This window comes from Gymnoscopelus braueri (assembly GCF_963280865.1).
Source record: "Gymnoscopelus braueri genome assembly, chromosome: 19".
NCBI classification, from domain to species: domain Eukaryota; kingdom Metazoa; phylum Chordata; class Actinopteri; order Myctophiformes; family Myctophidae; genus Gymnoscopelus; species Gymnoscopelus braueri.
In genome coordinates, this window is record NC_137621.1 from 25,002,319 (window position 1) to 25,028,231 (window position 25,913).

At 42.7% G+C, this 25,913-nt stretch overlaps 2 protein-coding genes across 2 annotated transcripts in view; one reads left to right on the forward strand and one right to left on the reverse strand.

Annotated features, from left to right (window-relative positions):
- luzp1 (leucine zipper protein 1) overlaps window positions 1-12,430 on the forward strand; it is an 85,545-nt gene extending 73,115 nt beyond the window's left edge. The window contains exons 7-8 of the mRNA XM_080413678.1: window positions 2,185-2,485; window positions 4,803-12,430. Of these exons, the coding sequence (XP_080269804.1) occupies window positions 2,185-2,448 (264 nt within the window). The 3' untranslated portion in view covers window positions 2,449-2,485; window positions 4,803-12,430. The remainder of the gene's footprint in view (window positions 1-2,184; window positions 2,486-4,802) is intronic.
- A 5,887-nt stretch (window positions 12,431-18,317) lies between these two features.
- kdm1a (lysine (K)-specific demethylase 1a) overlaps window positions 18,318-25,913 on the reverse strand; it is a 15,740-nt gene continuing 8,144 nt past the window's right edge. Inside the window, 8 exon segments of the mRNA XM_080414234.1 lie at window positions 18,318-19,311; window positions 20,446-20,592; window positions 22,063-22,190; window positions 22,551-22,665; window positions 23,770-23,957; window positions 24,347-24,479; window positions 24,572-24,683; window positions 25,165-25,238. Of these exon segments, the coding sequence (XP_080270360.1) occupies window positions 19,111-19,311; window positions 20,446-20,592; window positions 22,063-22,190; window positions 22,551-22,665; window positions 23,770-23,957; window positions 24,347-24,479; window positions 24,572-24,683; window positions 25,165-25,238 (1,098 nt within the window). The 3' untranslated portion in view covers window positions 18,318-19,110.

Consider the following 25,913-nt stretch of genomic DNA (forward strand, 5'->3'; position numbering starts at 1 on the left):
GAAACGCATTCAGAAATGAGTCAGGCCTGTGATAATGGCTCCGGGCTTTCTGAGTAGATTTACTCATGTGGCATATCAAATTGCCTAACAACATTTATTATGGGCTGACATTCCTCCAGCTCAAATATTTTCTCAAATTAATGTTCAGTAATACAGAGGTGTTGTACCTCACACATAATGACATTCAAACCAGAGTTGCCAGAGAGGAAATAAGCTTGATTATGCTTGAAAACAAGCCCAAAAGAAGCGGCTAGGCCACATGAGCACTTTAAACCTAACCACTAAAGCAGTGGTTATCAATGTGGGGTCCGGGGACCCCCAGGAGTCCCTGAAGGTTGTTCTAGGGGGTCCCCAGCTAAATGATGCATAGTCTGTAACAAAATGGACCCTTACGGGTCTGTAACTCTGAATGCATGCAAAATTGAACCAAATGGACCGTAAGTGTCCATTTGGTTCAATTTGCACACATTCTGAGTTAAATGAACACTGATGATTTTACATTGTAGACTGACGTCCCCAAAACAAATTATCAAATGGGGATTTGTGGCCTAATGCATATCAAACTGGGACCAAACCTTGTAATGAAAAGGGTTGAGAATCACTCCTCTGGAGAGAAACGGTGGAGGTGCATTACATGGTGACATAGTGCTCAACCCCAAAGTCTCCCTTACCATAGAAGGAGAATATGCGGCCCGACGGTTTCCTCCCCCCGTAACTAGAACAGGAAGTGACCACACTGACTCCGCCCATTTGGCAGCGTTAGCATTGTGACATATTTCCTGTCTGTTGCCCCTGGAGACCGAGACAGGCAGTCCAGCAGGGCTCCATTAGAGCCAATTAGCAAGAATGTGTTCTAAAACTGCCGTCAGAAGCCAGCTCCAACCCACCAACTGTCACTAATTATGGTGCTTTTTTAAAGCTGAAATTACAGGAGCGGGGTGCTGTTTCTGTGTTTTTAGGAACTGCATCGTCATCTAACTCTCGCTTTTCCTCCTGCAGGGTCACTGAGGTTATGTGAGGGGACGCCAGTAACTTGGGGTTTGTTTTCTAGTCAGCCCACACAAATTATAAATCTCTCAGCTTGGGGTATGTTTGGGGTTTTTGGTGGGGAATTTTTCCCCTGGCAGAAATCCACATGGCAAATTTTCCTTGTTACACACCAGTTAACATAAACAGCATGTATCTAATACCCAAATGATACACCAGTGTACCAAACACGGCCCCACCACACTAGCCAAACAAGATGCCCAGAGCTGCTAGATAAATCTACAGAGTGAGGCGTTAATTCAATAACCTGACCTCTACTTGGTGTCTCCTTTCTATTGTGACCCTAACCCTAAACCCCACAATCCTGGCTTATTAAAACATAGAATGGCGTCTGCTTCCCATTAAACATCTAGCAATTTTTCTTAAAAATGCTCTCTTCATGTTCTTCCTCTTAGGCCTGTCACAATTGTTACATAATCGTCTGATCGCAATTATACGACATAATCCATGTTAAAAAAATTGTTTCAAACTGTTTCAAACATTTTCAGGAATAGCGTAAATAGCAGATGTACAACGCGTCGCAACACGTTATGAGCTTGTAGATCAGCTATTTCCACTTTTAATTATTTGGATTATTGGTATTCTGGTATAAGAAATGTAGATGAATTTCAAAGAAACTTTTTTTAGAGTTATACAGGAAAGCTATCCATATTTTAAATTGTCTAATTTTGTAAAAATGATGCAGGATGAATTAAACAAGTGAAGAACCCCTGGTACCCCTGGTACCCCCCCCAAGGACCCCCCAAGGACCCCCAGGGGTCCTTGGGGGGTACCAGGGGGTCCCCAGCAAAATCAGTTAATATAGTGTAATTTTAACCACTTTAACCATATTTTATACTTTATAACAGCAGATATACAAGCTCATAGTGCGGCACCGAGTGCTTGTAGATCTGCTTTTTTTGAAGAAAAAAAAATCCCTGGCACAAAATATTTTTGAGATGGGGGGGGGGGGGGGGGGTCCGCAGCCAAATACATATCATTTTGGGGTCACTGACATGAAAAGGTTTGAGAACCACTGTTCTAATGTCCATTGTGTCCTAAAACACAATTCAATCGTTTACTACAATTATTTGTATGGACAACGAATCGTGGACTAAAATGTCATGATGGTGACGTGCCCTACTTTCTCTTTCACAGGCTGCTGACGGCATGGAGCCTGAGCCCAACCCCAGCCGCAGCCATAGCCCAGCGGCCTGGAGGCGACAGGCCCCTGGGAACGACTCGCACCACCTGGGGAGCTCCTACGAGCGCGGGTCCAAGACCACAGCGAGCACCTCCTCCTCCTCCTCCTCCTCCTCCTCCTCCAAAGGAGAGCTGTGGTCCAGTAGGGGCCAAGGGTCAGGGGGCCGAGCTGAGGGGAGGAGTGGAGCGGGAAATCGACCCTGGAGCCACCGCCAGTAGAACAGCACTGAACGAGCAGGACACGCATAGAGGCCAGGTAACAGGAGAATGACTTTTCGATTCACACATTTTCTCTTTCCTTCGCTCTCGCGCTCTCTCTATTTTTCTCTGTCTCTTGCATATGAGTCCAGCGTTCAATTTGCCGGGTGGGGGGGGGGTTCTTTTTTCGGAGGGCATACGATGTGTGGTCAATGGATGAAATGGTTAGAGGGCTTATGCTTTTTTTTCTTCTTTTTTTTTCCTGCATGTTATACTAAGTATATAGCATAACACGGTAGAACACACCACTGGATGGGAGGAAATCCATGACTCTGCTTTTGATGCTGTCTGGTCATTCATTGTTATATCTCTGGTGGAGATACAGTATATTTCATTCTTCTTTCTGGTCAGACTGAATTAAATACATTCATTTCCTTTGGGGAAATGTTGACACTGTCTGACATGTTTGATAATTATGTTTGATAATATTACAATTTTGCTATTTAATAAATATATATTTGAACTACTTTGATAATATTACAATTTTGCTATTTAATAAATATATATTTGAACTACTTTGATAATATTACAATTTTGCTATTTAATAAATATATATTTGAACTACTTTAAAGCGGCACTATGTAACTTTTATTTAAACAATAAAATATAATTTAGTTTTTTGATTATGTTAATACAATATTACTTTTACAATTGGGGTGGCTGTATTTTGTCTCCCTGCTCTACTATTGAGACATTTAGATCATGTCAAAGGTCATGTCTCACCTAGACACAGGATCTGACACGAATTTTGACCTGATGGTCAAGATTCAATTTATCCCTTGAGCAAGCAGGCAGGCTCTATTAGCTCAATGGCAAATAAATCTCAACATTTGCACAGGAAACCGGGTTCAAATCTGGGGTAGAAGAGGAAAGTTACATAGTGCAGCTTTAATCCTGGTGTCTCTATTTTGGGCAAATTTTATTATAGAATGGCTATTTTTTCCTATTTCTCGTACAATGAAGTAGATAGGGCTTAATCTACGCCACTCTTTTTTCCTTTTCTTTTTTGCAAATGATATGAGTCATTCGTCAGCTGGCATTAGAGAGACTTCACTTGAGAAAAAGGCGACTCCTGACCAGAGTAAAGCTCATCTAGTCTTTAATTAAAGGAAGTTGATGTTAGTTACTCCTACTCCAAAGATGTCGGGTCTCTAAAGGGGATTTCTCACGAAAGTAACTGCATCGAGCTGAATGGAAGTATATTTCGCATTTGATTGTAGTACATTCACCATGCACAATGTATCTCAAATATAAAAAAAGTATAGAACTGTGAGGGATAGCATGTTCCTCCACGTGCTTTATGTCCTCCCAGTGGAACTCCTCACTGTCATGTGAAAGGAAGCGGATGCGATGTCACGTGCATTCGAGGAGACACATGTTTGTCTGCACCCTCCCCAACACCAACCAGTTGAGGTCAGCAGTGACAGGGAGTCAGGGACTAAATAGGGGAATGGCATAACTAAATTGAAAAAAAAAAAAAAAAGACTACAATGCCTAATGCAACAGGAAGGGCTGTACAGAATAGATTATGCTGTATATACGTCTATGCTAGTGTAGTCTCTCAAGACATATGTGTTGTCTCCGAAAATGTCAATTACTTTAGCCTACCTGTCTGCTTCGGAAGCTCTGAAAATGTGTAGAATATAATGCAGATGTCATGTAATTTCCTCACTTCCATTTTGCCTGTACAGTCGCATAAGTAACTCTACTGGAAACCAAATTAATTGAAGCCTAGCTAACTAGCTGCTTAGCAGATATGTAGATTAAAAAATATATATTTAAAATGTGTGTTGAGCAGATGACCGCTTCCTCTTCTCAAACTTTTTCTGTGGCGAATTACAGACTATGTAGCATTCCAAGATTGTGGAAGAGATAGCCAGGCTTGGGAGACTAATGCTAGAGAAATATAAAGTGAGAGGCAGTTCATATTAACCACTTTAAAACTGGCCTGATATTTCAATGCGTCTTATTGCAAAGCTTGTATAGTTATAGTTGAATAGTTATTTTCACTGTTCATCGTATGACAAAGAATATAGGGCTTTAGTAAAAAGTAAACAAAGCACGCACATCCAAAAGATAAAGTGCTAAGAAGTGCACTCAAGTTTTGAGCCAGGTAGATATTCCTCAGACTGGGGAATATCTACCAGGATCTACCAGGCGAAACGTCACCTTGGTGGTAACTTAAATAAAACACCTGTGGAGCTTGATCCAGTGTGCAGACTCTGTTGTTCTCTTAAGTGGTTAAGTACGTACAGCACATTACTCTTCTGAAAAGGATATGAAGTAAGATCTTTGTCTTGTTTTCCTTCTCCCAGGGCACACCATTAATCTCTCAACTGCACAAGAAGGACAGAACGCCAGTCCCTATAAAACAATGGCTACATCTACAACCACCATGCTCCATCTGACAACATCTGCTGCTTCTGTGACTCACAAGAAAAAGACAGAAAAAACAAACAAACATCAGTTGTAGCCCCTCAGAACATTGAGCACCGACTCACCATCTTTGCTCCGACCCCGAGTGTACACCGAGACATGAACTTCCTCTCCGGAACTTTCTGTATTCCCGGAAGAGCACATGAACACACACCGAGAGTCGCACATGAAGCCCAGCGGTAATCTAGAGTTCTGGAGGAAGATTCACCAGCCCCATGTATCCTCTTCTGCTTTTTCTGTTGGATGTATCATACTGTAATCCTGAGATGCGACAAGGGAGAGGCTGGCATGCTGGGGGTGGCTAGAGATGGAGACAAATGCAGCCTTTCAGAGAGGACCGTCACAGTGACCGTGCTGTAGTTGTGGATGTTCCCCTTCCCTACAGAATTTCAATGTTTCAAAAGCAACGTTTCAATGTCTTTTTGTTGTTGAAAAAGAAAAACAACAACAGCAACATCAACAACAATCCAGTGTCATCTCAATACCTGCACGATATTGAAATTGCGTCTTCTGCTCATAGAGTTTGGACATGGATTCAGAGGTCTTCACAACGTAGTAAGATTTGTATACTCAATGTGACCAAAAGCAGGGAGCGAATTATTCAATCATGTGCTATGACATTTACTTTTTCATACTGGACCCTTATTTGTTTGATTGTCAATGTTTTTTTTTGCTCACAATAGCGCGCACACACACACACACACACACACACACACACACACACACACACACACACACACACACACACACACACACACACACACACACACACACACACACACACGCATGTGCATGCACACACATTATTTTGACTACAAGACTGTATCTAACCTGCAAATCACCATGTTTGGTATGCGTTGACCTCAAACTAAATGTGATATTCAGTAGAGTCCGACCGATATTTTGGTTTGGCCGATATATGAGCCATTGCTTGGCTTTTTTTACGGCAATTTCCAGCCACTTTCAATCTGGCCTCCCTATTTTGAGCATGTTATTATAAGCCAAAAATGTCAATGTTTTTTTTTATTATTATTATTATCAGGCAAAATATCGGTGGTCAAGGACTCTTCAAAATCGGCATCGGACCCACAAATCTGACATCGGGGTCTGACATGGCCAAAGTCTGCATGCTCCTAAGTAATACATAAAGTGTACTTTGCAGACTTGTGACTCAGCATGCACTCTGCTTTAAAGACAGTCGGTTGGTCTCATTTAAGATGGACACACACACACACACACACACACACACACACACACACACACACACACACACACACACACACACACACTCAGACTCACTCCCAGGTTCACACTCTTTTTTTAATAGACCATTTTCTTAGCTATGGCATTTTCACATTCATTATGTGTTGGGTTATTTGTAATTCGCTTCCTGTTGTGCGTGTTCCTCTGCATATCCACTTAACCTTTAGTGGGACTAGAAAACAGTGGAATGCAACTATTTAAAGTAAAAAAAGAAAATAACGGGAACATTGCTTAGCATCAAGAACCACACTACACTGCTCTCCCACGCCGGTTGCAACTGTTGCCCTTCATACAGTTGGAGAGAGACAAATGGAAGGCTCTGTTTGGACTGAATTTTGGAACTTGGGAGTAGCAGCAAACTTGGCCTGTGAGGCAGACATCTTCCTTGTGTATTCAGTACTGCTGTGAATATACAGGACAGTTAGACATAGGAAGATACAGGGAGTCACACTCGACACCGTACCTCCCACTACAAGGAACTGTCAGCCCAACTTGTATGTGACTGGGTTCGCCGTGCGAATCGTCTCGACTTATTGCCTTTTTTTCTCTTTTCTTTAAATAATTTCTATAGAGGTGTATTATTTTGTTACACTATAGAATCTGAACTTCTGGTTGGTGGGCTAAAGAGGAGTATCTCTTGCCTGTCATTGGCTGGGGCCATAGTCACCGCGGGGGTGTGCCGTAGTGACACAGACATAGCCATTGGCCAGTATCCAGTAGATGTGTATTCACTTGTACATGTTTTACAACGTGAAGATAGTATTGTGATCTCATGATTCTCATGTACCTGTTGTTCATCCCGTGTCAATGTCCTGTAACTTAACAACCCGTTGCAACGGGGCGTAGTCGGGTATCATGTCAGATACACTAGCATATGGCTGGCAATGTGAACATTCATCTCCTAACAGGCACCCGTGATATTATGAGAGGGGGTGCCACGTTGCTTTTGGAATGCCGCTGAGAATGGCCAATTTGCTTGATGGCTCGATCTCTTGTTTGACTAACAGCTCAGAACATCTCCCTTTCTAAACCTCCTCCTCTGCTAAAGGAGAGACAGTATAACATAGCTACCATCACTGTGATGTTTTGGGAGTACGCTTGATGTGATGAAGTCCCCCCCCCCCCACCTTGATCCTCGGCTGTCAGAAGATTTCAATGCTGTACTTTAACATCAGACTCTTAACTGTGTTCAAAGAGGTAAGGTCATGTTATACTTCATCTATGTATACATTAGCCGTTAGTTTCATCCGAGGATTTAGCGGTCAGTTGACTGTACTCCTACACCTGCCCCCAGCTTTTTTGCTCCATGCTGAACCAGCTTACATATTTATTGGTCTCTATTTACGTTTTATTCGATTTTATTGTGAAATCACTGGCTCTGTCATGGGACCCGTGACAGTCCTGTAGGTTTTTACGGTTTACTGAGAGAGGACACAGGAACAGACAGTCATTCAATATATGCAATCAATAAATACTCCATATTATGCCTGTAACTATCCTGGAGTCACCATGCAGTATTTCTTTGACTCTGTGGTAGTTGGGAGGTAGTGATTTATGTCATAGTCCAAAGCCATTATGTCCAAACTGGGAGGTTGGTTTTCCCCCTTGAATATGTTTTTTTTTATTTTTCTGCGGCTGATTATCTATGTTGCTTCTCAACTCACCCCTCAGTAGAAATTATTCTATGTGTATTGGTGCCTTGTGTTAGGAGGGGTGGGTTATCCCCACAAATACTCTAGTACTTCAGTCATTGTTATAATCCACTACATACTGTATGGACCATTGACATGGATATTTGATTGTAGGGTTTTACAATGCCTTTTCTTTATCATCTTTTTTACAATTTAGAGTGATTGTCATCTGACTGAGAAGAATGATGTAGGGTTTTTACTCCTGTGAAGAACATTTGAAAAAAAAGAGAAAATGGAACTCAAACTTCAAAGGACCCCCCTCAAGAGAATGTAGGCCACACTGCCCGTACAGTTATATCCTCTGGATATCTCCGCCAGAAAATCCCAGGGTGCTCACGGCTTGGCTTCGGAGAGTCTGTACTGCTCTCCGCGGCTACTGGTGGCGACTTTCTGATATCCCGACCAGAGCTGAACCAGAGCAGCCATACTGTTCAGAGAATCTCGGTTCATGTGCCAAGACTTAGATTACACTTCAATGACCTCATGACCCTTTCACTCCTCCGATATCACTCTTGAAAGGCTTTCTGTTGTTGTTGTTGCAATGCTACTACACAGTAAAATCCTAATTGTTTATTTATCCATTTGTATCTCGTATACAAATGTAACCGAATGGATCTTTCCCCAACCATATTTCTCACCTCCTATGGTGTTACTTTTAGTATTTCTGAGAATTCTAGAAGTGTTACAGCACTCCACCACTCCCTCCCTTTCTCTACCTCTTTCGTGTAAATCATTTTTCTCTCCTTTTTTCTTTGCTCCCTCAAAGAATGCTGCGAATCCTAACAGCAGCGATATGCCCGCTGCAGCGAGGGGTTTTATTGGTGGCCAGAGGGCTGTCACCAGTCAGTGATGGACGGGTCCCTGGGTAGCTGAAAGGTCAGAGGTCAGGGCTGCGTCTAATCCTGTCTCTTCCTCTTGACTCAGGGCTTCTAAATGCAGGAGAGGGGGAAGACAGACAACTTGGCAGTGATGTCCACTTTAGGGATGACGAAAATGGTGGAAGATATCAAGTGTCCGGAACCGCCGCTGCTCGCTCTTGGCAGAAGTGCATGTGGCTGTTGTCCATCAGTGTGTTTCTATGGGATGTTGTTATTAATATGTCACTGAGGTCTGTAGTGTGAACTTGACATGCAGGACTTGTACGTCACTAGCTATTGTAGGATGCCCAGGCTGGCAAGAAGGTGCTAACTGTGTGTGTGTGTGTGTGTGTGTGTGTGTGTGTGTGTGTGTGTGTGTGTGTGTGTGTGTGTGTGTGTGTGTGTGTGTGTGTGTGTGTGTGTGTGTGTGTGTGTGTGTGTGTGTGTGTGTGTGTGTGTGTGTGTGTGTGTGTGTGTGTGTGCGCGCGCGCGCGGCTGAGCTGCACGTGGGCCTCATGTCCTGTTTTAGACCCTGACCTCATTGAGGCGTATATAGGATCTCTGTGATGCAAGTCCTCCTGACACACGTGGCCTCATCACCCCTTCACCTATTTTATTACCCCCCCCCCCCCCTTTCCAGCTCCTCACCTGCCCACACATTCTCTCTCTCCACCTCCACCCTGATGAGCCTCTGCCTCTCACACATTCACTCCGCTGTCGCTTGCCGCCTTACCTCAGAACCGGCTTATCCTTCATCCCTCCACACTGTACCTCTTTACCGCTGTAACCTCTTTTCTCTTCCTCAGGTCCTCTGGGTCTCTCCTCTCCCTAACCTCCCCCAGCACAGCCGCTACAGCCCTCCCTATCTAATGCCCCCCCCCACCCCCCCTCCCTACCCACCTCTGTGGCTCGCCTTTCCCTCAGAAGGGAGTCACTCTGTGTCTACATCGATGGGTCAGAAGCGGGGTGGGGGGGGGGGGGGGGGTTGGTCCCAGGAAGGGTCCAGCTGTCGGAAACTGTAGGTTTTATGTGCGTTGGAGGGGTTCCCTCCCGGAGACGGGCTTCAAAGGAAGCAGGGCTTTTTAAAGGGCACCCTTGAAACTCCATCCTGTGCTATGCACGCCCACTGTTCTACCTTACAAGGCTCCAAAGTACACTAACGCCACTGTGGTGACTTGTACTGTGTATCCTGCCCTCATCCACTGCTACCTCGCAGGACATTGCGTGCCAGCACGTAGACCAGAAGCCTGTGTTATATTTAGTTGCGCACGGGTGTCGCACACCAAAAACAACCAATCTACAAGCTCACAACACGTTGCATTGCCACGCATTGCAAGCTTGTAGAGCTGCCATTTTTGCTGCGTGGCATCGGTGCGCAACTAAGTATAAATCAGGTCAGAGGCTGACCGTTACCTGAACCTGGTTGGGTGCTTTGTGGAACCATAGCATAGACATGTGTGTTGGGCTACATTTATCGCCCACATACTCTAAAGCAGGTTATAGTCAGATCCTATAGATTGTTGCCTTGATGGAATGTACCAACTGGGTCATCTGGGACTCAGGTGAAGACATTACAGGTTTTCTGGAGTTCAGTGGCTCCATAAAGACCCGGCTGGATATTGTTTCACTGTTTATAGGCTCCCTGTGTAGTTGATTGATGGTGGCATTGGCAGATTTGTTGAATCAGGTATCCAGTATAGTTGCTCCTGCTGGAGCAGCTTGTTTAAGATAATGTGTGGACGTTTAGTTTGAAAGTTTCCTCTTAGGGGACGAGAGGATTAAGTCACGGAGTAGCGAGAACAGAACCTGCTTCCATACTCTCCCATTAACCAGTTAAATGGTTAACAGAAACCTTCTAAACTTCTGGTGGTGGACACCAGTCTACTTTCACAAAGTATACCATAATGTACTTAGCGGTGATTGGAGGGGCAGAAACGGCTCTTTGGCGTTGAGCTGCGGCTTGTTCTCAAAGGCCTCCATTGTAGAGCCAGGGTCATGGTGTCATTGGGTGGCGTAGGCTGTAATCTGCACTTAACCAGCACTTAACTTCTAAGACCCGACACAAGTAAAGTCCCCTTAGTCCCCTTTGTTTAAAGATACCCTGCTTTTGTTTTGTTTTTCATGTGTGTCCCAGAATTGTGTTCACCAATTTAATTCAATTTGTTTGCTGAATGTACCCTCATCTGAGATGTGTGTTAGTAAGTAATTATTGGGGGTGGGGGGAGGGGGGTTCACCAACTAAATGTAAATTTATTTGACAGAAGTTGCTTAGAGTAACTACTTTAAAACAAAACAAAAAAACATCTCAAGTTAACACATTTAGAAAATAATTAGTAAGTGACAAAGGTTGTTGTTTTCTAAAGGTATGGCACCTTATAATGCCTAATGTCTCAGCCTTCTAACTTTGTGCCAAAATCATTCCGCAGTATTTCCAGTTTACAGAATGAGACAGTGCCAATGTTTCCCAAGATGGCTACCCAGTCTCTAAGACTGTTATTACTGAAATAAAGGGGAAATATTCAATTAGAGGGTTTTTTTTATTTTGTATTTTTCTTTTTCTTTTAACAAAAGATGTCTTATTTTGGAAGCTGTATTGGATAGATTTTATTTAAAGAATATCTTGTAATTTTGTAAAGTGGGCCTTATTATTGAAATATATTTAGTATTTGTCCTCTTCTGATTTGTAAGAATGATATTTTTGCGAGACAATGCGTCTTCCTCATATGTTATTGCACTCCTGGAGAGTATTTTGTTTTCCTCTATATTTTTGCGTTTGTTGCTTTGCGAAACATTTCCCACAGCCTGGGGTGACATAATGACAGGGCCATGGCTCAGAGATGGGGACTGCTTAAGAGAGTAAGATGGGCCAGGGTCTGCTTCATAGTCATTGACCATATTCACACGGTGGCATGCTTCATACTCAGGGGGATGGGAGGTATATGAGTAAGACACAAATAGGCTGCCTCGTGACTATGGTCAATTGAAAAATGTGCATTTTATCAGAACTGTTTCGTCAGGAACCTGTCTCCAAGGTGTTTAGCTACTTCCCCCCCTCACTCATAAATTCAGGGTTTGTTCATCTTGTATGTTGTATGTATGTATGTATGCCAAAGAAAGAAGTGTGCAGGCTGTGAGACGCACTTGCGTACACGCCTGCACACAGATGAATACATGGATCGACAAACTCACACACACACACGCACACACGCATGCACGCACACGTGCGCGCAAATACTATATATGACTTAAATACATTCAGATGCTTATGTGAAACTGGATCTCCTCTATCTTACACACATACACAGAAATTCAGGCCTGTACAATCAAACCCAGGGGTTGGAATTTATGATCCTTTTTTATACTGGTGTGTTTTTAAGTGGATTATGTCTGCAGAAGAGGGAGACAGGCAGCAGTGACAAGCAAAACGTATGTTATGAAATAAGATCAAAGGGTTTATTGTTAATATTATTATTGTCATAATGAGAGCTGCTGCTCCAAGCTTCTCAAGAGTGTCAGCGGTCCAAGGTGGACTGTGTGGGATGCTTTTATTTTTCTCTTGTTTTAGACTAAATACATTGTGCATGTTTAACCTTACCATGGCTGGCGCACTCTGCATGTAGGTCTCTTGAAGCTGCCATCTGTACAGCAGACTATGTATTCCAATAAAAATTAAAAATCCAACTTGTTTGTAACATATCTGCTTGCTGGCGTTTCCTTATGTTAATGTTTTTTATTTTTCTGTACCTTAGTTTTATGACTAGAGATGGGGACTTTGAGGTCAGCTTAAGGTGTGGTTGTGATTGATGTTAATTTTAGTGTTAGGTTAAGTAAAACAAATGTGTTTTAAATGGAAAATTGCTTTTGATGTCCAACCAAGTATAGCAATACGAGTGTGTGTGTGTGTGTGTGTGTGTGTGTGTGTGTGTGTGAGAGAGGAGTATTGCTTCTACACACACCACTCTCCTTAGCGAGACTGAACAGGGCGTAAAGAGCAGCTTCTGACAGCAGCAAGCACGATAAGCAAGTTGGCAGACAAATTAGGCAAATTGGTCAGAAAACCACAAGCTGCTGTGGAATGCACTGTCAGCACACACACCTTTCTGTTAAACAGCTACGCCTGGCTGTGTGTGGAGAAGAGCTAGGAGGGAGCTATTACTAAAGCTCATGAAACAATGGTGAGGCAGATTTTTAAACTGCATTGCCAACATTTACATTGCAGAAATGTGTCCAGTAACAATGACAAGTGACCACATAAACATTCCCATCATGTCATTTGGAATTCTTCTTAAAAAATTATGGTGAAGTGCAATAATCTTATTTAAAATGCAATGAACATTTAAAAAACTTTTTATGAATTAAATAATTTTGTGCAGGGACATTCAGTAATGTGAAAGTGCTTTTTGTCTCTGTCAGCCCGAAGGCGTGGCTATGTTTTTGCCCCTGTCAGTGTGTGTGATTTTTCATATTCCATCCTGATTGGCTAAGATTGGCTTCCAAAGTTTGCTGGAGTGGCCCGTTTTGAACAAAATGCCACAAATCATAAACGTGTCCGATTGCCGTGAAACTTTACACACACACTCCCACCACTAGGCCAAAGAAGAAGTATCACCCTACATTTTTTTAATCAGCCTCATGGTGGCGCTATAACAGGCAGACTCACGTTTTGCTCTATAACTCTTGAACCGTAGGTCATACAATCAAAATTATATTTCCATTATATATATATATATATAATATATATATATATATTATATATAATAGTTTTCCACAATGTTGCGTTTTCTTTTTCCAACTTTGCTAGCCCACAATAAGCTACCTGGCCTAGTGGAGACCTGCACATTTTTCTAGTTCTTCACTGAAGAGCGTGCCAGAGAACTAATTTAGCAGGAATAATGGTGGTACAGTGATTAAGCTACAGAACTAGAAAAGCTGAGACTATAAAGAATGTTGGTTCGTATCCTCCTTTTGTCTGCGTGTAAATTCCTGTACACCAAATCTCTTTGCCAAAAATAACCGATCTACAAGCTCACAAAGCATCGCAGGTCTGGGGTTCAAGACCACTATTTGACACACTTTTACATTTCCACTCTCCAACCAAATTCAAGATTTTTATTCTCACTCGTATTTTCTATGCCAGCGTGGCTCAAGCAATAAGGTTAGGGGTTTATGAACCGAAGGTGTCTAGGTTCAAAACAATAACAACTCAACAAACAACTACAAAATCAAACTGGTGCCTCTAAAATTCATATGCCTCAGTATTACGTTCTCATATATCTTTCATGCTAGCATTGCTCAAGAGATAACTCTGGGGTTTGCAGTCCGAGGGTTGAGAGGTCGCTCCTGAAGACATTTTTCACAGTCAACCTCGACCGTCCGATAACAGGAGATTTTTTCCCAGGGGGGGGGGGGCTCTTGACCACCCTGGGGTTCCCCCCCCCCCAGGAACTTTTTAACAGAGTAGATGTAATTTCCAGTATTCTGGTGGATTTTGGGAGTTTGACACTTTTATCAGACTTTACTTACATAGATAGGATCCATTAAAAAGTTAAATGTAGCAATAAAAGAGCCATATTTAATAATAAGATTTTGCTAGGGACCCCCTGGAACCCCCCCAAGGACCCTTGGGGGTCCCCGGACCCCACTTTGAGAACCAATGCTTAACGTTTTTTGATGACTCGCGCAACAAAAATCGGCAAGACACACCATCTCCGGTTTACTTCCCGTATCTGCATAGTCTCGCATCTCGCGTAGCTAATAGCTATCTGCGTGAAGTGGGCGGACGCCTTTTTAGGAGACCGGAAGCAGGTTGGCGTCCGCCCAGTTCACGCAGATAGCTACGGGAGACACGAGACTATGCAGATACGGGAAGTAAACCGGAGATGGTGTGTCTTGCCAAATTTTTCTTGTTTTTTTTTTTGTCAATCTGCTGTTTTTGCTATTTTAGAATGTTTATGCTGAAAAGTAACAGTTTTGGCCATAATGAGGTTTCCGCCCGACAGACAATATATTTATATTTATATTGTACATGCAAAATTGCTGCTATACGAAAACGTATTGTTACTGCACTGTTTCTTATTTCTATTTTCATTTGTAATAAAATGTCACTGACATCACAAGGTATTCTTCATTTTACGTAGGGTCCAGTATTATTATTAATTCATATCAGTCACTGTATTCCAGTGGGGCAAAGCAGCCTACTGTAAGTCTTAAACAAACATAACCCTAACCCTCAACAGTGGGATAAAATCAATATGGTAACATCTTATGCAAATGAGCCATGCGGTCGAATGTAAACAAACCGCTAGTGCAGTCTGGATCTGTCATGACAGTAATGGATGAACTTCAACCTGGTGTTTGCACTTTCTCATTTTTTTACCGGTTCATTCATCTACATAAACGTTCGGATTTCAAATATAAAGTTTTCGACCCTGGCTAGGGTGGGAGTTGAAAATGTGACTTCGTTTTGTAAGGCAGCTAACCTTATATTCCCCACCTTTAGCTCAGTCGGAAGAGCTCTTGACTTCAGACCACAAGATCATAAGATCGAATCCTAGCACAGGAGCTTTGACATCTGAGCAATCTGGCTTCCACGGGACTACTATATATTTTTGAAATGCATCATTTATTAAATAATATAAAGGTAATATCAAATACATTGTAAAAAATGAGAGACATGAGGCTTTATTAGCAAGACAGTATCTTATTATATTATTCCTAATTTTGCTGGCTTCCCCTGAAACCCTTTTACTGTTACAGAGTAAACTGCCTTAGAATCTCTGCTGATGATGTCACAGGTAGTTAATAGCAATCATATCTTAGATTTATTGAATTTAGAGGGGGTGGGGGGGATTCTACCATTTCGTAATTAATTGTCAGTAATCCATCCTATCAGCGTTTTGCGACGACGTCGTATCGACGTTGTAAAAGACTGTCTTTTCAACAGTTATCTCTTTACCCACTGGGCACACACAATACAACGCCCATACGACGTGCATACGCCGTCCATACGACGTCCGAGTCAGACCTCAGCAGCTAGCAGTTTTGTAAAAAATACGTTGAAAACTACTTCGACACACGTCTGACTCGGACGTCGTATGGACGGTGTATGCACGGCGTTTGGGCGTTGTTGTATTGTGTGCCCAGTGGGTAGAGACGTCTGTTGAAAAGACACGTGTTTGTCAGGGCTTTTAGAATGTTTATGCTGAAAAGTAACAGTTTTGGCCATAATGAGGTTTCCGCCTGACAGACAACATATTTATATTTATATTGTTTTTCGGGACTTTCAAAAAGCGTTAAGCAAAATGGGGTCCGGGGACCCCTAGGGGTCCTTGGGGGGTTCCAGGGGGTCCCCAGAAAATTTGTATTATAAAATATGGCTCTTTTGTTGCTACTTTTAACTTTTTAATGGATCCTATGTAAGTAAAGCCAGATAAAAGTGTCAAACTCCCAAAATCCACCAGAATACTGGAAATGACAAATTTCCTGGGGGGGGGGGACCCCCAGCGTGGTCAAGTAGTAAGTAGGCCTAATTTATCTACGTAATGTATATACACAATGCTTGTTTTCAAAACATGCTTGTGTAGCCACCTGGATTTGAACCGCGGTCTCCTACGGAAAATATGGGCAATCAAACATCTACAACTCAGCCAAACTGTATGGATGCTGAATGATAATTTTTACATGGCATATTTTAGGCAACATCATAAACTATGGTCATTTTTGATGAATTACTATTGTCTGCTATGAATGGAAATGTCTAAAATATTTTTTTCTGAAAGGTAAAAGAAATATTCACGATGTGAAAAATATTCTATTTACAAGAAATACATTCATGCTTCCTATGGTGCTTCCCTGTCATCTATGGTGCTTTGACTGCTTTCCTATTATATGGTTCTTCCTATGGTGCTTCCCTGTCATCTATGGTGATTTCTATGGTGCTTTGCTGTCATCTATGGTGCTTCCTATTTTTTCGAATGTCATAGAATAATATTTTTTATGATTTTGACCGTCTCTTGCCTACTGCACAGTGTTAGAGTGAGTGGAGAGGGTTAAGTTCTTATCTCAATTGTGTGGTTTAATCTGTTGTAAATTCACATCCAGAGGTACTGCCTAACACCTGCCTGGACCCAAGAATGTCTGAGACACATTGTTGATGCCTGACCTCAATTATGATATGAATTATGATTCAATTATGATTTCCATACTTGTCAAGTCAATTATGGAAATGATTCTTTCAGAGTCCAGGCAAAACATGATAATCTATGCAAGTAGAGGAAGAGTTACCATTGCCAACATCTAACTATTTCAGAAACCCCCAAGGGCAATAATGTTGATTCTGTGATTGTGAACAAATATACCCAGAGGGAAGGGCGACAGCCAGGGAATTTATTGGTTGTTTGACTGTCTATGTCTTTTGTCAAAGCAAGCACAGAATGAGCAAGCACATATGATTTTTATCTCATTTGGACATCTTAATCTATCTATCCCATCAGCAGACTATTCAATCTCAGCGTGTCCTTACTTATTGAAAGCCACTTCAAGACAATTACACAGACTGATCTGTCATGTCATATTCATGGATCATGTCCAGATTATGCATAACGGCATGTGGGAGGAGAGCATATCTGTGTGCAAGTGCATGAACGTGTGAATACATTCCGCCCCACACCTGTGGCGTCTGTACTTTTCTCTTTGAATCACATGGCCGTTGGAGATGTGCTCAGACATGCTTTAGCTTCCCAACCCAAAGGCCTTTTTTATGTCTTTAATTCTCTAGCTGTCTTGCTTATGCTTAATTTATACTCCATTGTGTGACGTGTCGCTAGCATATCTTCAAGCTCACAGCACAAGTATAAATCAGGCTTTACTGATGAGTAGAGTTTACTCTTCTTTCGTATTTTCTTGAGAATATATACAAGAATACACACACGTTGCCATTCATTGCATAAATCCTAGCTGAAATTGTCTGTTGTTAGAACAACCTCCTGATTTGGGCATGATAATAACCACAGGTCTGGAAAGAAAACAAAGGTTGAGGGCCTGGGAATTCATGGAAATTGTGGGGCACAGAGCCCTGAAACAATTCCACAGAAAGCTCATGGCTCATAGCTGACCATTCTAATCTCTCTCCTCATTCATCAGATCCCCCACTATGCAGGGTTGCTGCCAGGGTCCCTCACCACACACACACACACACACAGGAACACAGGCTCTGGGGACCAGCCAGTTCTGTGATGAGGAGGGTCAGAGAGAGGTCAGAAGTGGAGCTACTTTGGTGCATGCAAGCGCTACACAGAAGCAACCCCACATCACAAGGGGGGTGACAGGGCAGGAAGTAACTCCTCTTCTGTTCAAGAGGTCCAGTAAGATAGCCTATCTACATGCCTGCTGTGCGAAGCTTGAACCGATATATAACCAGGGTCAATGTCATATCGAAGTGTTGGAACTTTACCAGACCTTTAGTAGTATATGAAATAATCTCTCGTTAGCTTGGTGGTCCGGTGGATACAGAAGTCTAATTGACAAAATCACATGCGAAGGAATCACCCTGATGACAAAGAGACATTCTTTTAATAACCAAAAATTGACAATATAAAAAAAGTATTTATAATGAAAACAGGAATAAAATAAACTTCAAACGAGCTGCTATAGTAACAAAAACATTCACAGATATCTTTTCCAACAAGCTTTTTTTCTTATTTTTTTTAAAACATTTAACAATGTATCACTATTTTCACTATGCGTTGCAACCAAAATGAACAAAATGATATTTAGGGAGCATACAACTACCAAACATAATATTATTCAGACTTAAGACAGCCAAGACAATGCCATTTATAACAACAATTGCAGAGGCAAGCATCTCAATGGAAAAAATAAAATTAGAATTTCAGTGGAGTGGAGACAGTGCTACTGAGTTCTATCATCTGTCTTGTAGGGTTGATTGTGTGTTCCATATATAGCAGTTAATGCTCAGATGAGGGCACACACATTATTAGTCCTTATGCTCTGCAATCCAACACCAAATGCTCATAAGCCGTAATGGTCATATTATAAATAATGCTACTGAAGTTGAAATTAATGTCTCATGGTACATTCTGTCATCTGAACAAAAATTATGACCAAACTGTTAAGTCAAACATTTGATGCTCCAATCTTTTCATTTCAGTATTATACTGCATCCAGGAAACCGTAACAACCCATGGGACTGGGCTGGGCGAACAGGATGGTGAAAAACGCTTTCGAGGGATTCCGAGAATGTCCCCCGACAGACATGTAAACAGCATTTGGGCAAAATCTCTATGCTTCCTCATAGACTGACACGGTAACATCTAATGGTTTGAGGAGAGGGACAGGGTGGCAGAGGTAGCTTAAACCTAAACAGCGGGAGTGGGCGGGGCCTGCTGAGGGTTGTTGACGGCAGTGGGTGTGGCCTGTCGCGGGAGTGTGTACATGGCACCCAGGAACTGGTCGGCGATGCGACCTGCTTCTCGGAGCCCACTGAGCAAGGCACCGTGTACCGTGGCTGGATAATTCCTGATGGTGTGCTCGCCAGCGAAGAACAGACGAGGGACGGGCTGTGGGTGGGAGAAAGACAGCGTTAACCCATTAAGACCTGAGGCCGATTCTTCAAATGCCTTCTAAACCAGTATTTAAACTTTTTCGTGCCAAGGACCCCCAAATTTATATATGGACGCGGTCCCTGCGGACCCCCATCTGTTTTTTTTGTGCCAGTGACTCCCCAGGAGATGATTTGTATTAAAGAAATTCAAAATTATTAATAACTTTTCAGACACTTTCAAGATTTTTCTAAATTGCTAAAAAATAGCAGATGTAAAATCTAAAATGACACCGATTGTTATGGGTTAATAAAGTCATTATCTGTTCTTATGATAACAAAACAAGAAGCTCTGACTTCTAATAGGCGAGGGAGTCGGAAAAAATGAAAAGAAATGAAAAGAGGAATGAAGAAAAATGTGTGGCAGAAAAATGACTATATCGCTAAGCATATAAATATGGACTTGTTCACATCCATCAACATGCCAGCTTCAAAACAGCCAAAAAAACATCTGTGTTGGGAACAAGCTGGTCTTGCCTTGGTCTGATTGAATATTGTGGGCTGGCTTGGATGCCTTCTCCCTCTTTCTCACACCACACATTCTGACCCACACACAAAGTGGAACATGCACATAGATCCAACACACACACACACACACACACACACACACACACACACACACACACACACACACACACATTCTAGGCATAACACTGAGGCTGTGGTTATTTACATATCGTTGCTGTCCGGCAGAAACCAGCTAACTCCATTTTGACGCTTTTGCATTTATTTTCCATAAATCAGTGCTATTGAACACCCTTTACGTCTGTGTGTTGATTAAAAACATATTGAACCAATGAAAAGTATTAAAAAGCGCTTCTGACAAAACTCCATTGGAGCCTCAAACTTTCTGCTAAACCAGCTAACTCCACCAAAGGGAGGTGGAGTTAGCTAGTTTTGCTGACTCCAGGCTCCACCCCCTTTTGACCTCCAACCTCATTGTGAGCTCGGAGGTCCATTTAGCTGTTCTTATCAATGATGAACAAAACCTCCTAACTCCACTTTTTGTTTTGTTTTTGTCATTTCCTGAAAAATGAACATTTTGGAGTTCGCTGGTTCCTGCCAGACAGCAGAGATATGATGGTATATTTACCTGGGAGGCTCCTGGTATGGTTGGGCCAGGGGTGATTGGCTGAGCCATGAGGTCATAGTCGTTGCCTGAAGAACCTGCTGCCACATACGAGTAGGAGCCCCTTGCCCAGGGGTCCGCACGCCAACGCGTCACCACCGTCTCCTTGGGCTGCCATGACGACAAACAAAAAGCATAACAACGAGGGTTGTTATGAGTTTCCATGCTGATATTAGAAAGACCAGTAAACAGTTGAATGGTAAACAGTTCCAATGCTGGCCATCATACATATGATTTTCTCCCATATGAGACCATACTGAATGATTTATAATGACTGGTGGTTTGGGATAAGACTCCAAATATGAGCGCCTTTCACATAAACTTGTTGTGTGAAGCTGTGTTGGTCAGGTCAATTCAGGAAGTAATTTCACATTCCCGTCAAAGAATTGGAAGGACCATAGAAAAATCCCAATGGTGGAGCTCAAAAATGAAAGCCACCGTGCAACCCTTCATGCTCAACTTCACATCATTGACCCAGTGTGTAGGGAGCACTTATAGGGGAAGGTGATTTAAACCCACACACATCACTAGCTGTCCTCTCTGAGACTTATTAAACACACTCTTACTATGACATGGCCCGTTTGTTTTTGAGAATTCCAATGCTTTAGGGTGCCCAGTGGTATTTTTACTGAACTTTTAACATAGCTCATTCCATGGTCTGGATGAATACATGTTTTTGATTGGCTTGATGGTTTGCAAAATTGCAACAAAACCATATAACGCACATGTATCTTGGCTCAAGTTTAATCATTCTAAATTTAGATACCGGGAGAAAACTGAACCTACTGTATAACTCTAAGCATGTACTGTAGCTAACCATAGCCCCAGCAGGCCAGCAGCTTATGCAGCAGCAAGCAAAAGACAACAGTAAAGGACCAACGTTATTGGCACCAGTTAAACACTAGTTTTACCATCCAATATTTTAGTTACATTACCTTGAGTAAGTAGTTTAGTGTTTGTGTGTACAATATTGAATGAGTTTAGCAAATGTCCATGGACTAGCTGGCTCCAATCCACCACATCAGCACTTGTCTGCCACTCAGTTGACTGCACAAGTATAGCTTTGCTATGACAGTCATTTTGGCATTGCTGAGATAATGGAATACCTGGCTAGCAACTACCGGTACTCATAATAGCAAACATACAGTGAGACTATTGTGAGCGCAAAACAAATAGGATTGTAATACTTTGTCATGTGGGTGACGACCTTGACCTATGGGTTAGGCTATTTACTGAAATCATGAAGTAATGTCTCCATAGCATTGGAAAGCCATGTGTATTATAGGATAGCCCAGCCGTGTTACAGGCCCCTGATAACAGGGCATGGCAAGCATTGCTTCATCATTATCTTATTCTTTTGTTGTGAAAAACGTATTGACAGCAGTTATTATTCTTTTTTTTAGGCAGTTTCTCATTATTTTGATTTAGATAGTGTAGACTCTGTAGAAAGACAGCTGAGGGCACAGAGGACATGCAACACAGATCTCCAGTTGGAATCAAATCGTAAATAGTGGATTTATGAGGTCAATGCATTATCCAGTCAACTACTGGTGCTCAAGTCTTTAATTTTCATACACACACCTGAGGTACGGCACTGCTTCCAAAGATTCCTTTGAGGATGGCCAGGCAGCGTCCAACTATGACATCATCACTGATGTTTTCCATGATGCCAGCGGCCTCTCCAGCCATCAGTGCCAGCAAGATGGGTGCTGCATGACCAAGTACAAACAATGATTTAATGAGTACGGCTGACAGCTAGAACAACTAGTTCTTCTGATGGTTCAGTTACCCGAGAGTGACTAGGTATCACAACACAACAGGATTATTGGATTGATACATTCTAAAAATCATAAAATTCCTACCGTTGCTTACCCTTACAGTCAAATGACAATAAACCACATCAAATGTTACAAAATAAATATTGAACTCTCTTTTAAGATTAAACAAGTTGGGGTTTTATTTGTGAGAACTGGTCCCCATTTAATTTTAAAATCCCTTAGTTTTTAGTATGAGAAAAATGCAATAATATCCAGCCCATAAAACTAGTGTATTATAATCTGTGGTCTAACCTTTGTAGAGGTTCCAGAAGAGGAACAGCTCCCCCCGGCTGGCTGTAGTGGAGCCGACATGACCAAACAGGTTAACGCTGGGGTCCCAGAACACACGGTCAAAACACAGCACCACCTATAGGCAGGCAGGGAGGAAGGAACATAATGTTACATGACCGGCTGTAGTCAAAGTTCAACAGCATACTGGTTCATTTATTTTCTTCATCATCTTTCTATATACACCACTGTACAGATGGTAGCGATATAGAATGGACACGAGAGCAACAATGATAATGCTACTTTTTTTTTTAACAGTATATTATCGGTATACTACGAGAACTCTTTTATGTCAAATTGCACTCACTGAATTAAAAATGAATTGAATCCAGGTCTTCTAAGTTTCTATTAATTATACCAGTGAATGCGAGTCTGAGGGAGAGCCCCCTCTGGTGGCAACATGATGCATCCTGGTCACATTGCATAATAGTGCCGCATTCTCCTCAGTGCCGCAGCAGAATTAGGAGATAAACTATACTGCAGCACATAGATGTTGAGCACAGAGAGAGAGATGACGTGGTGGGATGCGTATGAGAGAGTGCCAGGGCTCTGATCCAATAACTAACACGCTGGCAAAAAAACGGACCTTCCATCCACACGCCAACAGCTTCTCTCAGTAGCAATCACTCTCACCATCCAACCTCTTCGTCCCTCCATCCTCCTCTCATAGTCGACATGTAAAGCAGGGTGTACAGCTTTCCTCAAGGCTATTTGTAGGAAGGAGGGGGGCTCCTTATTCTCTGAGCGGGACACTAAAAACACCTGTTCTGATTTATGTGTGTGTGTGTGCGTGTGTGTGTGTGTGTCTCTCTCTCTATTGAATCCAGCAGGGATGCTGAGTTAACAAATGCAAACATCATAGCCTGATGGGGCAATGGGCTATTAAACTGCAGGGGACAGCGGTTCAGCATATGTATGCTGACTGCCTTTGTTTCACCACAGTCTTAACCATATCTATTTCAAAAGCCCACTCGCAGTTTGAAGGTCAGGTTGCAAGCACAAGCACACTGCAGCACTGACTCCCCGAAGAACCAACACTTAAGTCACACAAATATGTTTTATGGAAAAACAGAAACTGTACTGGTCACTGTATTAGGGTGTGTGTGTGTGTGTGTGTGTGTGTGTGTGTGTGTGTGTGTGTGTGTGTGTGTGTGTGTGTGTGTGTGTGTGAGAGAGGACAAACCTTGTTAAGGTTGCCAAAGCCCATCCTCTGTATTGCAGCTGTCTTCCATTCAGGTAGAGGAGGGACGAACTGCACCGCTGGGGGTTGTTGCTTCATCACACCCAGGGGTAGGGTGCACAGCACAGCATCACACTTGTAAATGAAGGTCTGGGTGGTGGAGCGAGTGTTGACCGCTATCACCTCACAGCCTGGCGAAATGGGCAGGTAGTTATAGCCTGATTATATACATGCATACATCTCTGCGACACAGTGAAGTAGTACCAGTAATGTAGTCAAGGTTTTTGTGTGTGTACCATTGTTTCCATTTGCTCCAAACTTTGTCATTATTCTATTCCACAAACTTGTGTAGTCTTATCACTGCTGACCCCTAATGGCCTCCTCGCCCGACCAATGGCCAATTGTGTTCATGGACGCTTGGCCAAGCTTGGCCAAGCTAGAGGCACCGCAGAGGATTCAAATCCCTAATCTCTGCAGGGAGGAACTTTACTCCTGTGCCACCCGAGTGCCCAGTAATGTGTTTGTGTGTGATTTTGTTGTATTAAAAAGATCAATTGAACTTCAAGTATTGTGTACATACCAGATGCTGTGTATCGGACCTGTCGTACTGCCGTGTTTAGTTTAATGTCTAAGCCGTCCGCCAGGGCCACAGGTACACAGGAGTAGCCGTTCCTTACTGTTAGGTGGCTGCCAGTGAACTCGAAGTCGTCATCCTACATAACAGGACAATTCTTATTTTAACAACGGAAAATGTATATAACATGAATGGTTACAAGCAGAAATATTCCACAGGGAAATTCTTCACCTGATCCCAGTGCTTGAGAGACAGGGTGGAGAGGGGCGTGGCATTGGCAAACTCAAGGTTGGCGAAGTGCCAGTCTAGGATCTGTCTGTCTCTGGATGACAGGTACACGTCACTGAGGGGGGAGAGAGAGGGAGTTGGTTTAATTCATACAGACAGTTACGATTACACAACATAGGGAAAGGTTTGCTAGGGGAAGACGAGCAAAACATGTCTCATTTTAAAGCTGCAATCTGGAACTTACGTTAACGAATAAAAGGTTATTTTAACCAATCTGTATGATGGAGAATGTTAATTCAATATCAATAACACATCTGCAGTAGTTGGAGGTGGTCTATCTACACTTCCATTGAGAAATGTAGACCCTGTCAGGCAGGACACCTATTGGTTGACAAGTAGTACTGCCTGAAGCTCATAAGCACCGTATCAATGGAAAAAGACAATGGCAGTGAAACCATGGATGCGGTGAAAATACACGATAACCAACCACAGTGTACAATGTATCCATTTGTAACTCAAGAGTGCACAAACACAATAGTACACTCCCAGAGTTAAATTAATACTCAGGATGTGGGTGGGTGGATGGTAGGTGTTACCTGGGTGGATTGGCCTCTAGCTCCTGTAGCTTCTCCTCCAGTTTGACCTGCAACTCCGCCAGCTCATCGTACTCCTACACATGGATAGACAGACAGCAAGCATCCACACACAGTCCAGCATGAGCTTCAAGTGTGTCTTTATTATTCTAAACATGAACCAACACTGCCAATAATCCCACACTACAGCAAACAGACCTCTGGATTTACGAGTCAGGGCTCCGGTCTTTAGCGAGGTAGAGTGAGAATTGAAAAAAAATAAAAAAGAACTTACACGTTGGCACAAGTATATATGTGTGTATTTGTACATGCTATGATCTGGTAGAAAGGACAAGCGGTCTAGTCGGAAAAGGGCCGACTCACCCTGTTCATGGGTCCACCACCTACCAAGGAGCCCAGCTGCTCTTAATAACACCACCTACACAGCAGCTGAGGAGCACTGACTGACCTCACCAAGCTCCAGGGCTGGCAAGCTGACTTGGCTAAACAATTTAAGATGGCTGAATGACAACAATGGAAAATATCCCACCAAAGCAGCTCCTAGCTGGACCCGGACAGTGCACACACACGTAAACACACACACGCACACACATCCACTTGTGCACGCACCCAAGAGACAGACGCTAACAAAAGCATGAATGAAGAGGAATGTACTGCATGTGTTGCTATAGGGGTGCGTGAGCGGCTTGTAGAGCTCCAGACAGAAAGACAGTCAGACAGTGATTCAGGCCTTGAAGTGGTTTCTCAGATGG